Here is a 13,068-nt window from a genome sequence, read left to right as displayed (position 1 = left end):
AAAACACACACCAAAGCAGACATTCGAGACAGGAAACATAACCAAATGTCTCAATGACGCAGTGAATGTTACTCAGCTCACATAATAGCTCTCAGACAAGGGGAAAACTCTCCCCAAAAGCAGAAGATGTGGAGTGTAGAAGGCCACTGGGTGAAGGGAGGGGGGTTTATCTCTAAGCATTGTAATGAAGAGGTGATGGTCCATAATACAGTGCAATCTGAGTGTATGCAAATACTGGCTCAGTAATTATAATGTATGTGCTAATAGGCTGAAGTATAATTAATTTATAACTAAGCAGAGAGTGTCTATTATGATCCTTAATATGATTCTATTACAGTAATCAGTCCAAAATGACACGCAAGGTCATGTGGAAGAGGTATACCTTTAACTAGTGTTATTTGTCCACTGGCCTCTGCCTCTCTCTCTCTCTCTCTCTCTCTCTCTCTCTCTCTCTCTCTCTCTCTCTCTCTCTCTCTCTCTCTCTCTCTCTCTCTCCCTCTCTCAACACCTGCTCTTCTCTGTGGGACAAGACTCACAGAGAAAGCTTCTGACACATGCCTAAGCACACTCTTTGTGTGCTTAATGATTTTCTGTTGTGTTTGTGGACATTGTGTATGTGTGTCGTGTGTGAAACTCACTGTCTTGTGCAGTAAAAAGAGAGACCCATTGGCTGCTAGCTTCTCCGTGGCTATTGGACACCAGCAGCCTGAAGTGATACTCAGTAAAGGGTTCCAGCTCCTTCACCACATGACTAAACACTGTCGTCTCATTGTCCATTAACCTGAAGATAGAAATACATTTACATACACAAGCACATATGCACACAACCCTCAATGATTATTACCATTGACCTGATTTGCTACTCGCTGGTCATTTGCAGGTGGTTTTGGAGGAGGGACATTCTCATTCTAGAGATCATTTGATTGCACCTAAAAATCTGTGCAAGATATCTCATCAATACTTTTAGTAAGATTTCCTAGAAAAGAAAGACTGTAAATTTGGCTTCAGGGCATGAAAATTACTAGACATGGGCTAAAAGCTACAACAGTCTAATTTTTATTTCATACATGACAATTCTCTCATCATTTACTCACCCTCATGACATCCCAGATGTGTTAGACTTTTTTTCTTCTTCTGCAGAACACAAACTAAGATTTTTAGAATAATATCTCAGCTCTGTATGTCCATACAATGCAAGTGAATGATGACCAGAACTCAGAAGGTCCACAAAAGGAAAGAAATGCAGCATTTAAGTAATTAATGTCTTCAGAAGCAATATGATAGGTCAGGGTGAGAAACAGATCAATAATGAAGTCCTTTTTACTATCAATCTAAATTTTTGAACAGCCCCAACCAGTAGGTGGCTGACTGTGAAAGCCACTTCCACACCAGAATGTGGAAGTTTAAGTGTAGATTTACAGTAAAAAAGGACTTTAATTTAATATGAATCAGTTTCTCACCCACACTTATCATATTTCTTAAGAAGACATGGATTTAACCACTGGTCATATCGATTACATACAGCCTTTATGTCCTTTGTGGACCTTCTGAGTTTTGGTCACCATTCACTTGCATTGTATGGACCTATAGAGCTGAAATATTCTTCTAAAAAAATATTTTCTGTTCATCAGAAGAAATAAGTCATAATCATCTGGGTTGGCATGAGGGTGAATAAATGAGGAAATTTTTTTGTTTTGAGTGAACTATTCCTCTAACAGTATCAACACACACACATACACACACACACACACACAAACTCTATATTTATATCTAATAGATAAATTGACATGTGTTCTGAGGAAATGTTTATATATTTCTATATTTGATATCATTACACACAATATATCCAGTACTTTCTGTGAAATGTTTCACAAATCAAATCAAAAGTAAGCTTGGCTGTTTGAATTATTCTGGTGAAAAGGCAATCTGATATTTTCATTGATTTGATATGAGAAATAGATATAATCACGCTGAATTAAATGGCTTACAAGTCTTGCTGATTGGGACCAATCTTTGCTGGTTTTTGAGCAGTGTCAACTTCCACACAGCCCCACAATCAAATTTACCATGGAGTATAATAAATAAATCACATGAACAATGAAATACATTTCAAAAGAATCCCGGGAAATAAGGGTTATATATAATACATGCACCTAGTCATTTATTTATTACAACAGAATGAGAATTCCCCTATTTCTGATTAAATTGCAATTTGTTGTCAGGGAGCATGTAATGCATACATATTAGATAAAACATTTGTTTCTTTTTTCCCCACAAGGGGAATTCTTTCTTGAGGACAGACCTGATGTACATATGACATTCTTGTTCATATGCTTTTTACCTAACTGGTGCTTTCTTCTCAATAGAACTTTACAATTTTCTCTCACTGTCCTCAATTAGCCATAGATATATCTGATTTCATGATCTGTAACCCTTAAGACACTAGCCAGCATCCAGGATCATAAGCCCATTTTTACACTTGGTATTGAGATACGTTTTGGGCAATACGTTTGAAATTGGAGGACATTAAAGACAGTGGTAAATGGAGTCCAAATCATTGTGTGATTTGTCTTAAGCCTCATTCAGATGGTCAAAAACATGTCACCACATTAAGGTTTTAGTGTAAACGTTCATCTGCACTAAAACAATACTTTGTACTAAAATTGGCTGGTTATAACCAGTTTTGGAAGTGAATAACTGTCCAATCAAAACAATAGGAAAACCAAGAATTATATTTGAAATATCACATTTGTGCATTAATTGAGTACACATTTGATTGAGAGAAACATTGCACCATATTTTTCATTTTCTTTGTCTTCTATTTTTTGTGCTTTATCATCATGTATAACACACTAATATAGTGAGTCAGGCATGTTGTCATGAAATCAGACACCCTCCCTTGAAATCTGAATACAAATGGTACAAAGAGATGCATATTATGAGCAGGTATAATGGCTGATGTGTTTTGCCTGTTCACTCAAAAAGCTATTTTCTATTGTTCATGACTATTCAATGTTCACTGTTCTACAGGTGACCTAAATGTGTATATAGTGTGTAAAAGAGTGTTTAAGTACAGTATACAGTAGATGGCCTCCATAGCTTTGTTGTCATGAGCTTACTGGTGGACTTGCTGCGAAGCTGAACTCCTCATCTGGAGCCGGTAGCGCAGAGGTCCAGGAGCGTTGTGGCGCGCTGGAGCAGCCCAGGCCACCTGCAGTGAGTTGGGGGTGGCAGCTGCCAGCCTGGGGGGCAGGAGGCCATCTGGAGCTGTATGTGGAAAGGAAGAAGAGAGGATGCAAAGGTGAAGTGGAGCAAAGAAAAGCCCTGCACAGGGCAGCATATGCTGGGGAGCATTGGTGGAAATGCTGGGGGTGGGAGGGCTTAAGGGATGAGAGACTGTAATTGAGCCCAGCCTACTGTATCTATATTGAAACACATGCTGGATAACAAACATACACTGTATGTTCACAGTGCCACAAGCTGTTTATGGAGGACCTACACCCTGAGGGGTTCTCTGAATGGGTTTTGGGGGAACAAAGGTTTGTTTTTGTAATTTTTGTAATTGCATTGCCCATTATTAAAGTAGGTACTTTTTGTTAGAAACTTGTCGTGTAAATAATTACAAAACGATAGCTTAACTGTAGCTTAACAACTCAAATCAGTGTTTTTCCACTGGTGGGTCGTGACCCAATAATGGGTTACAAATCTGATCACATTGAGTTATAGGGGAAATGTATGGGGCAAATTTAATGATATTATATCACGTTCGCTGCTTTATCTGAAGTGTAGTGAGATTGAAGCCTGGTTATCATTGAAGCAAATGATTTGCTCTGCTCTAACCTACTGTATCTCTGGAGCGTGTTAGTCAGGCTTCCCTTGATATTGCGGCATAGACCACAAAACTGATACGACCAGAAACTGAAACTGAATTCCAGAGAGAATTTTCTTGTTTAAAGTGGTATGGAGGAAGTCAAACCTCTTAAACAGTAGGCAGCCCTGACATGCTAAACAGAAGTGATTCCCAACCGGGGATACGAATACCCCAGGGGGTACACAAACATAATTGGATTTTGCCTTGTCTAACTAATAAAACAAAATATATGACTTAAAATAAAATGAAGAGGGATTACGGCTGGGTAAAATGTAATTCTGATTAATCGCGATATTCATTTAAAAGATAAAGATTTTAAATTCCCAAGATCTATCTTTTAACATGCAAAGTTAAGCACCAAGATCCTTTGAATGCGTGCTGAGTGTAAACATTTGGTATAACTCATTCTGTTAAATGCGTGTCTAAAGATGCAATCCATGCAATCCATTTGTCATTGATAATGTGTCTTTTAAATTTTTGAATAGTAAAAATGATGCATGTAAATATTAAACATGTAGGTCTATATACTGTATAAATACTGATTTACACTGACTGAGCACTTTATTAGCAACACTGTGGTCCTAATAAAGTAACTGACGTGGTATTCTGCTGTTGTAGCCCATTCGCCTCAAGGTTGGGGGTGTTGTGCATTCTGAGATGCTATTCAAAATCACTAAGATCATCTCGGTTACTGTCGTAACCTCTGTTTACTGATGGAGGGAATGAGACATTGTGTCGATGTAGTGACACCAGGGGTCTCTCTTGAGAACCTCGGTTACCTCTTATCTTTGAGAAAAGGCCAGTGAGAATTGATGAACAGAATTTGCATGCCCCTCCCCCAGACATATGGGTATAAAAGGAGGGAAGCGTGCATCTGTTCAGACAGTTTTTGAGCTGAAAATACATCACAGGAGATATTGGAATAATCAGAACCTGTGGAGCAACTGTTCCAGCACAGGCAAGTGTGGTGCCTGCGGTGGGTCTGGCTGCAAACATCCTCCGCTGAGTTCGGAGCCAGAGGGCTAGGGAGGAAGGACACCCAGGGTCCGTGACTTGTGGACTCGACTGGGGGAGTAGAGCTCACGTATTCACCTCAGGAGACGGGAAAGAGGTTATGCGCAAGTGATACACCCGGCCAGCTGTTGTCACCATATTACCGAATCCTACGTGTTTGGACCTGTCAAAACACGGGACGAGACCGGCTCAACACGGAGACTGTAAAACTTCACGAATGTATTGGGTGTTGCCCAGCCCGCCGCTCTGCAGATATCTGCTAGAGAGGTGCCATTGGCCAGTGCCCACAAGGATGCCACACTCCTTGTAGAGTTTGCTCGAACCCGCCAGTGGGCAGGCACGGCCTGTGTCTGGTAGGCCAATGCAATGGCTTCCACGATCCAGTGGGCAAGCCTCTGTTTAGAGACAGCGTTCCCTTTCCGATCAAAGCAGACAGAGAGCTACTCAGAGTGTCTAAAGCTCTGCGTGTGATCCAAATAGGTCCACGCACTGGACACAGCAATGCTAAGGCTGGGTCTGCCTCCTCCTGGGGCAGCGCTTGCAGGTTCACTACCTGATCCCTGAACGGGGTAGTAAGAACCTTGGACACGTATCCCGGTCAGGCTCTCAGGATGACGTGAGAGTCTACCAGACCAAACTCCAGGCAAGTGTCGCTGACAGAGAGTGCTTGCAGGTCCCCAACCCTCTTGATGGAAGTGAGCGCAATCAGGAGGGCCATCTTCAAGGAGAGGGCCATTAGTTTGACTGATTCTAGTGGCTCAAACGGGGCTCTCCAAAGGCCCGAGAGGACAACGGAGATATCCCATGAGTGGGAACAGGCATGAACTAGGAGGGTTCAGCATCCGGGCGCCTCTAAGGAACCTGATGATCAGGTCGTGCTTCCCTAACGACTTACCGTCCACTGCATTGTGATGCCAAAAAACACTTTTGTGGGAACTACTTTCTTACACCACAGAATCTGCCGTTGCTAGTTTGCTAAATTCGGCCATGCCTCTGTTACTATTTCAAAAACCACACTTACGAACTAGCTAGGGCTGTTTCTAACAAGTCATTGGAGAAACAAGGCATGTGTGTGTGTATGAAAGATAGAAAATGCAAACCAGGCTACATTACATACAGGTTATATTTTTTACTGTGTTGGGTCGCCACTTGATATCCAATGTAAAATCTGGGTCCTGAAGCAAAACCATTTGAGAATGTCTCCTTTAAATTATAAATAGCTTATAGTAGGAATTTCAATTTATATAATCTTGATATAAATATGGGAATGCATTTTAAGGGCAGGATAAATTTATATAGGGTAAATTATTTTTAAGCTGATATAATAATATTATGCATTCTTTTCTGTTTTAAAGACAGATTTACAATTATGTCAGTTCAGGAGTCAAGGGGCTGTCTTTAATTTGTGCAAATCACATCGAGAGAAGTGTAGACAGAAAGACACTGAAAGAAATGAAGGGAGAAATAGAGAGCAGAGTGAGAATACCTCTGTTTTTTAAAGAGAGCCAAGAAACAGAGGGGAATGTGAATGGCACTTGTCTAATGGTCCTTTGATTTACAAGGACTTACTGGCCCCTTCTGAGTCTCTCCTCGCTCCTAGCCCAACGTGCCATCAACCCCATGGATAACACTGAGGCTTCTATTTTCTGTGAGAGTCAGCCGCTCTCAACACAATCTCACTGGTCAGGGCACACACACACTTTTGTTTTTGTTTTTTCAAATAATATCTGCAAGTTTTGCACACTATCACATAAAGTAAATTCAATAACGAACACATATTTTACAAGCAAGCATGTATGTGTTTCTATATGTTGCAATAGTCTTCAAAGCAAAGTGCCAATTACATCAATTACAAAGTAATGTCATGTTCATCTTTGAAATGACAGATCACTAAGGATGTATACTGTATACATTTTTGAGTATGATTAACTTGATAATCTATAAATATAATATTATATAATATAATGTAGATTAAATAAGTAAAAGTTTATTGCTGCATTGCAATACAAATCTCATCATGATTCGTGATTGTGGTGTAATTTTCTTGTCTGATTCACAAGGCATTGGCACTGACACTATATTACAAAATTGCCTGGAAGCATAGGAAAATATCTAGCCCATTAAAAGTGAAAACAACTTGATTCTGGGTCTTGGGGAGGACTCCAGGCAAAAATCATCTATTCTGAGGAGCAATCTAGCCTGCATCAGCCTCAATAACACAGCACTCCAATGCTCCAAGAGAAGTCCTTTCCTTAAGTGAAGTCTCATTCTCAATCAGCCCTCCTCTTGTCCAGCAACAAGAACTCAATAACTGTTGATTACTTAAGTAATTTTGCCTGTGCTGAAATACAATCGCCTCAATAGAATATGAATTAGAATAGAACACGTCTCTGATGGCCAAAGCATTCGAAAAACAAAGGGTTATAAGGCCAAGATCGACTAAAACGGAATTCCAGTTCCACGGTCCCTTGTGTACAGAGAAACAAACAAAATGAGATCAAATTATTTTCGACATTAAGGCAAGGAAAAAAAAGATGTTAATACTTTGATTGATGAGCGATGGATCTGCCAGTTATGTCAATAAACAGTATGGATATGCCAAGCTGTTGTGGGACTTTGAAAAGCTTGACGCATCCATGCGTCATTTAGGAGGACAGAGTGACAGTCTGATTGAACAGAGAAGAAAGAGACAATGCGGATATCTACACCAAACTCTCTGTAGGCTGGCATGCAGGAGTGGGGATGTGGCAATAGCTCAGCAGGGGTCAGTCCCATCACTCAAGTCAGCAGCGCAAAATTAATTTTACTGCCAAGCTGCAATTTTCATAATGCCCAAGTGTTTGTATTAGGCAAGAAAAAGCTTGGTAGAGGGACACAGCTGATTTGAGAAGAGTGGATGGGGCTGTGCTGGACAAACCCAGGCATAAAAGCCATTTTACACTTTCCTCCATCTGCCTTTGCTGCAATGGCTTAGGCAGGAATAAACAGTGCAAAGACCGGCCAAGCAGTCATAAATATAATGTTGATGATGAGCATATGGACAGGTCTGGACCATGTCCCTACAGATTGCCACAGCTCAGAGATGCCAATAACACTTCATAAAGTTTGGGCCTAGCCCCAACACATACACAGAGCAAATGTACTATTTCAACACAAAAACCTGCGTCTTATTCACTAATCACCTGCAATCCAGTTTAAATTTGAGATAAATCCGCTGAAATACCAATACACCATGGAATTTATCAATTAAATCTTTGTAATTTTTTTCAGCGCAAACACACTTCTTGTGTAGCTCAATATAGATGAGACTTATTCTCAAAACTCTGCACTATTTGCCTGTTGTATTTAATTGTGACGAGGAGGAGGGCATGGCCAGGCTATGATGGTGCACGGTCAGCACTGAATCAGCTGATCAGTGGAAGAGTGAGAAAAGGGGTGGCCGGAGATGTCGGTTCGAGAGAGAGAGAGACACATGTGGCCACGCTGCATGTTGGTTTTTAAGTTCATTTATATAATTAAACTTTATGTTGACTGTTCAGCTGGTTCTAGCCTCATCCTTGCCTGTCCTTATACTGTTACATTAATGTTGCGCTATTACAGAATTCTGTAATAGCGATACACATTAAATTCTGCGATACACAGAATTTAATTTAAAAGAGATGTTGTGTATATTCTCTATTGAACATGGCAACAGGTATTCATCAAATGATGGAGAAAAGTGTAGAGAAGCACACTTTCTATTTGAAATATCAAATTCAGGTACCCGGAAAATGGTGGAGTGATGTTGTTCAATCCCAGTAAAGTTTGCAAGATAGCTGTGGTAGTCTGCTGTATCTTCAACAAGCTAGCATGCCAAACTGACCTGCTACATTAGGAATTGCACAGTGCAAACTGTGTTTAGCGCCGATTTTGTGAGCGAGTTTGTGTTGTTAACTCATTTGCGTAATTCTGTACAAGTTAATGGCGCAATAATCAGCGGGCACAATTTATTCTTATTGAATTCCATGCATTTTCTAGCAAAGCACTAACTATAATAAAAATAACAAGTGTAAACATGTATGTTCTGCAAGCTGAGGAATGAACAATATGTTCAAAGCCTTTGAATTCTTCCGCAAAGTTTGTGGAAAGAGAGAGACAGTAAGAAGGAGAATCTTACAGGAGTAAAGACACCCCATTGACAAAAGAGTTAATTCCTCACAGCCTTATTTCATCAAACAGTCAGCATGCAGCTTCCTTTGTTTCAACTCTTCCTTCTATCTCAGGTATATCAAAAGTGTCACTAATCATTTTAAACTATGCACTTTTATGTTTCGTCTGAATCTTGAGCCTTCTACTCTGTCTGTTCTTTGATATAACAAGGACAGATTGAGACAAGGCTTCAGCTAAGAAAAACCAAAAGATCTACTGAGAGAAGTGGAGTGAAACGTGTGGTATTTAAAATTTATATTTTTTATGTCTTTGTGTTGAACTTGAACCATTTCACAGAACTTTAACTGGGGTGTGCTGCCATTTATTGTATTGTTTTTTTATATTGTTTTAAGGGCCCTCAGAGACCGATTGGTTTGTATTTTGAAGGCCGGGCATTAACATGGCGCTGCGTTTACAGCTCAGCTTCATCACCTGAGAACATGCAAGGCCATGTCCCATTCCACTGAATCAATCCTCAATCCATGCACACTCCTCTGGGAATGAGTGCTCTGTTCACCTCCATGAGAGATGAGACAGGGGATACCTCTGGGTTTTCAAATACTGATGTTTGTTCATGAAACATGTCTGGGCAACTTTATTTTCTTTGCCCTGTAGAAAGATTATCTTTCTTTCATGTACATAAGGAAAAATAATTGTCAAGAGCAGAGGGGTAACAATAGCGGCATCACAACTGACAGTTGAAAAGTGACAGACAAAAGGGCCTCACTTGTGTACTCATTGTGGTTTTAGTAAAGCAAAGGTGGTTACCAGGTCAAAAGACATTTCACTTTTCTCTTCGATCAGAAAAGTTCAGCTATATTTGTGAATAGACACACATCCTAGCTAGAGACTTCACAGATCTCTGGCCAAAAAGAAAAGGTCTGATATTACTGTAGGTCTCATTACTAATAACTGCATTCAAGTGTTTTTACTTTTGTGGGATTAACACATGTTTCTAAGGCCACGTCCACACTAACATCTTTTCATCACGCATTGATTGTGTTATTTTTACACCACTCATCCACACAGGAACAGCATTTTCCTCTACAAAAAACAGTGGCCACATCAACAATAAAGGTCTGCAACCCGACCCAACAAACCTGGTTCAAGTGAACTTTTCAAGTATTACTTTGGGTTCGGGTTTAGTAATGAATTAAAAAAATAAACAGGCATTCATAACTTGTTTTGTGCACACGCTCTCACATGCAGCACATGCAAACAGATGAGTTTTTGTGAACATCTGCTCAGTTATTATGTTGTTTTCATATGTAAACATGTGCTGGATGAATGTCTTTGACCATTGCACTGCATTTCACAGTTTCTTCAGCATCTCACACCACATTTTTAGACACTTGAGTTTTAAAAAACGCATGTTGAGATACCTGAAATTGTTCACTTACAGGCATTACAGTTAGTGAACAAGACCCATTGCCTCTCTGATCTTAAGATTCATGTGTTCACTAACCCCTCTTTTCCAACCATTCCTTCCCACTGAACACAATGGGGGGGGCTGGGAAGGAAGAAATCATTAGGTTGTCTTTTTTTATTTCCTCCATGGTAATTTACCCTTTCCTTAAACACATATAACCCAGTGCATGTCACATGCTTCCCAACAACCATTCTCTGTATAAATCAGCTTAATAAGTTCCCACACCATTAAGTAAAAGGAAGGATGGACCAAGGCCTATTTAACCAATGAGTTGTTACCTTTCATTTGCCTGAGAAGGTCGTAAAAAGGAACATTCTGGAGCCATAAGAGTCATAATTAAAATCAACAACAATTTAACAGTGGGGAAGTGTGGCAATAAACTTATAGTGGCTAGTCTTGTGTGCATACACTTTTATATTCCATTGCCATAGACAGGAAATGGCATGTCTTTAGATCACCAGCAGCGGGCATTGTTCTGTCATCCTGCAGATGTCCAATGTCTCCCTGCTGGCCCTGTACAAAGCAGCGTTACAGGGCCCAAAAGATTCGGCCTGATCAAACAGCTTGCTCCCTGCCCAAGTGGAGACATGTGATTACACATTAGCGCAGAGAGCCTGCTAGCTCTGTGTCAGATATGACAGGCCAGGTCTGTGAAGTTTACAGGCAATATGTTAATCAAAAACATGGCAACGTTTCCCCATTAAGGAAACATACAGTGTATTAAATTGTTGGGAAAATGCACCTTTAAATTTATATTTGCAAAATAAAACCAACATTTTACTCATTGATATGTGTTCTGGAAGGAAAAAATTAAATTAAGTAATTTGAGTTGATGTCATTATTTCATTAGGTACAAAACCCCAGAGAATTGTGGCATATTGATTTATTACCATATGCACTAATCATATGCGTTTCAGCTCTCAGGCAGTTGATAATGATTTTCAACCTAGTTTCAAGTGTAGTGGTTGGCGCATGAGCATGTGACATGCAAAGCCGTGGTGTTCATATGGGTAACACAGGTTTAAATCCAGCCTGCAACATCTCCTGATTCCATTTCTGCTTTCTCATCCTTGAGATTTTTTCTCTACTATCTATATTCAATAATGCAAAGAAGTCCCCAAACCATAGAAAACAAACAAGTAAAAACATTTATCATTTTTTTTTATAAAATAAAAATAAAAACATATTGAGCCTGTAAAATGCCAATATTTGTCTCACAAATACACAATTTACTAAATTCTATACACCAGGTGTCAACCAATGGTAATTTAAGTTAAAATTCACAATGGATATGCAAAGTTCAAAACTCACAATATAATTGACATATCTGGCACATAGCAATTGACATAGTCTTTGTACAAAATATTATGTGTATGTGAATATAAATAATGTTCTATTAAAGAAAGCTGTGTGCTGTACTGACCTCCTGGTGGGAGTGAGACGCTGATGGGCGAGCTCTCCACACAGCCCTGACTGTTACAGGCCTTCAGCAGGACACTGTAGTTAGAATACGGCAGCAGTCCTCCAATGGAAACCCACTGGCCTGCTTTACCAGTGCTAAGCATCTCTCTCGTCTCTGTGTCTGGTGCTTCTGCACTGCTGAAGTTCTGACCTGGAACCCACACAGACACTATTTAACATTAAAATGCAGCCCCATCAAAGGTTCAGAGCCAGGCTGACCTGTAGACATCTTCAGGAACTAAATGATGATCACTTTGCCGATACACTAATACATGCAGTTCCAATTTTCTTGGATCATTGAGACAATGGCGTCAGTGTAATACACAGTGATTTGGTTCAGAGATCAAACTTATCCTATAAATGAGAGGAATGTTATGTTAAAAAGTACCTTGACCATTTTTTTGTCTCTAAGTCAGAGCGAGAGGATGCCACCCACTATTGCACTCTATATTTGTGTGTGTTTGTTTGTGTGAACTGCAGAGCCCTGTTGACACAGGGAGGCCCAGCCTTTGACTGTCTGAGTCTTAATCCAGAAAAGGGGATTGATTGCTCTGCCAGCCTAGACATTGATTCAAAACACAGGAAGCTAGCTGGTGAAAGCCTTATAAATAGCTGCATTAAAATAGAAAAAAAGAAAAGAAAATCCTTTAAAAAAATAACTTGCATAGTTTGCTGTAAAGCATTATTGAAATGAAAAAGTCATGAGATGCCTTTAAATTTTGTACAAGTGAAATGTGCTAGCCTTACAAATGTATAACCTGACCGAGACACACATGCACGCATGCACACATACACACACACACGTACACGTAGTGTTTCAATGTTTTATGGGGACTTTCCATAGACACAATGGTTTTTATACTGTACAAACTTTATATTCTATCCCCTAAACCTAACCCTACCCCTAAACCTAACCCTCACAGAAAACTTTCTGCATTTTTACATTTTCAAAAAACATAATTTAGTATGATTTATAAGCTGTTTTCCTCATGGGGACCGACAAAATGTCCCCACAAGGTCAAAAATTTCAGGTTTTACTATCCTTATGGGGACATTTGGTCCCCACAAAGTGATAAATACACACACACACACACACACACACACA

The 13,068-nt window shown here is 39.8% G+C and overlaps 1 protein-coding gene across 1 annotated transcript in view; it reads right to left on the bottom strand.

The window, feature by feature from the left end:
• The window catches only part of ush2a (Usher syndrome 2A (autosomal recessive, mild)), a 350,667-nt gene that overhangs the window by 153,719 nt on the left and 183,880 nt on the right, over positions 1–13,068 (bottom strand). The window contains exons 37-39 of the mRNA XM_052145082.1: positions 11,926–12,114; positions 3,120–3,267; positions 639–781 (exon numbers count right to left, since the gene is read on the bottom strand). Of these exons, the coding sequence (XP_052001042.1) occupies positions 639–781; positions 3,120–3,267; positions 11,926–12,114 (480 nt within the window). The remainder of the gene's footprint in view (positions 1–638; positions 782–3,119; positions 3,268–11,925; positions 12,115–13,068) is intronic.

The sequence above is a fragment of the Xyrauchen texanus genome, chromosome 16 (genome assembly GCF_025860055.1).
Source record: "Xyrauchen texanus isolate HMW12.3.18 chromosome 16, RBS_HiC_50CHRs, whole genome shotgun sequence".
Taxonomy (NCBI): domain Eukaryota; kingdom Metazoa; phylum Chordata; class Actinopteri; order Cypriniformes; family Catostomidae; genus Xyrauchen; species Xyrauchen texanus.
Note: the sequence above shows the minus strand (reverse complement) of the source record. Positions and strands in the feature narration are given on the sequence as shown.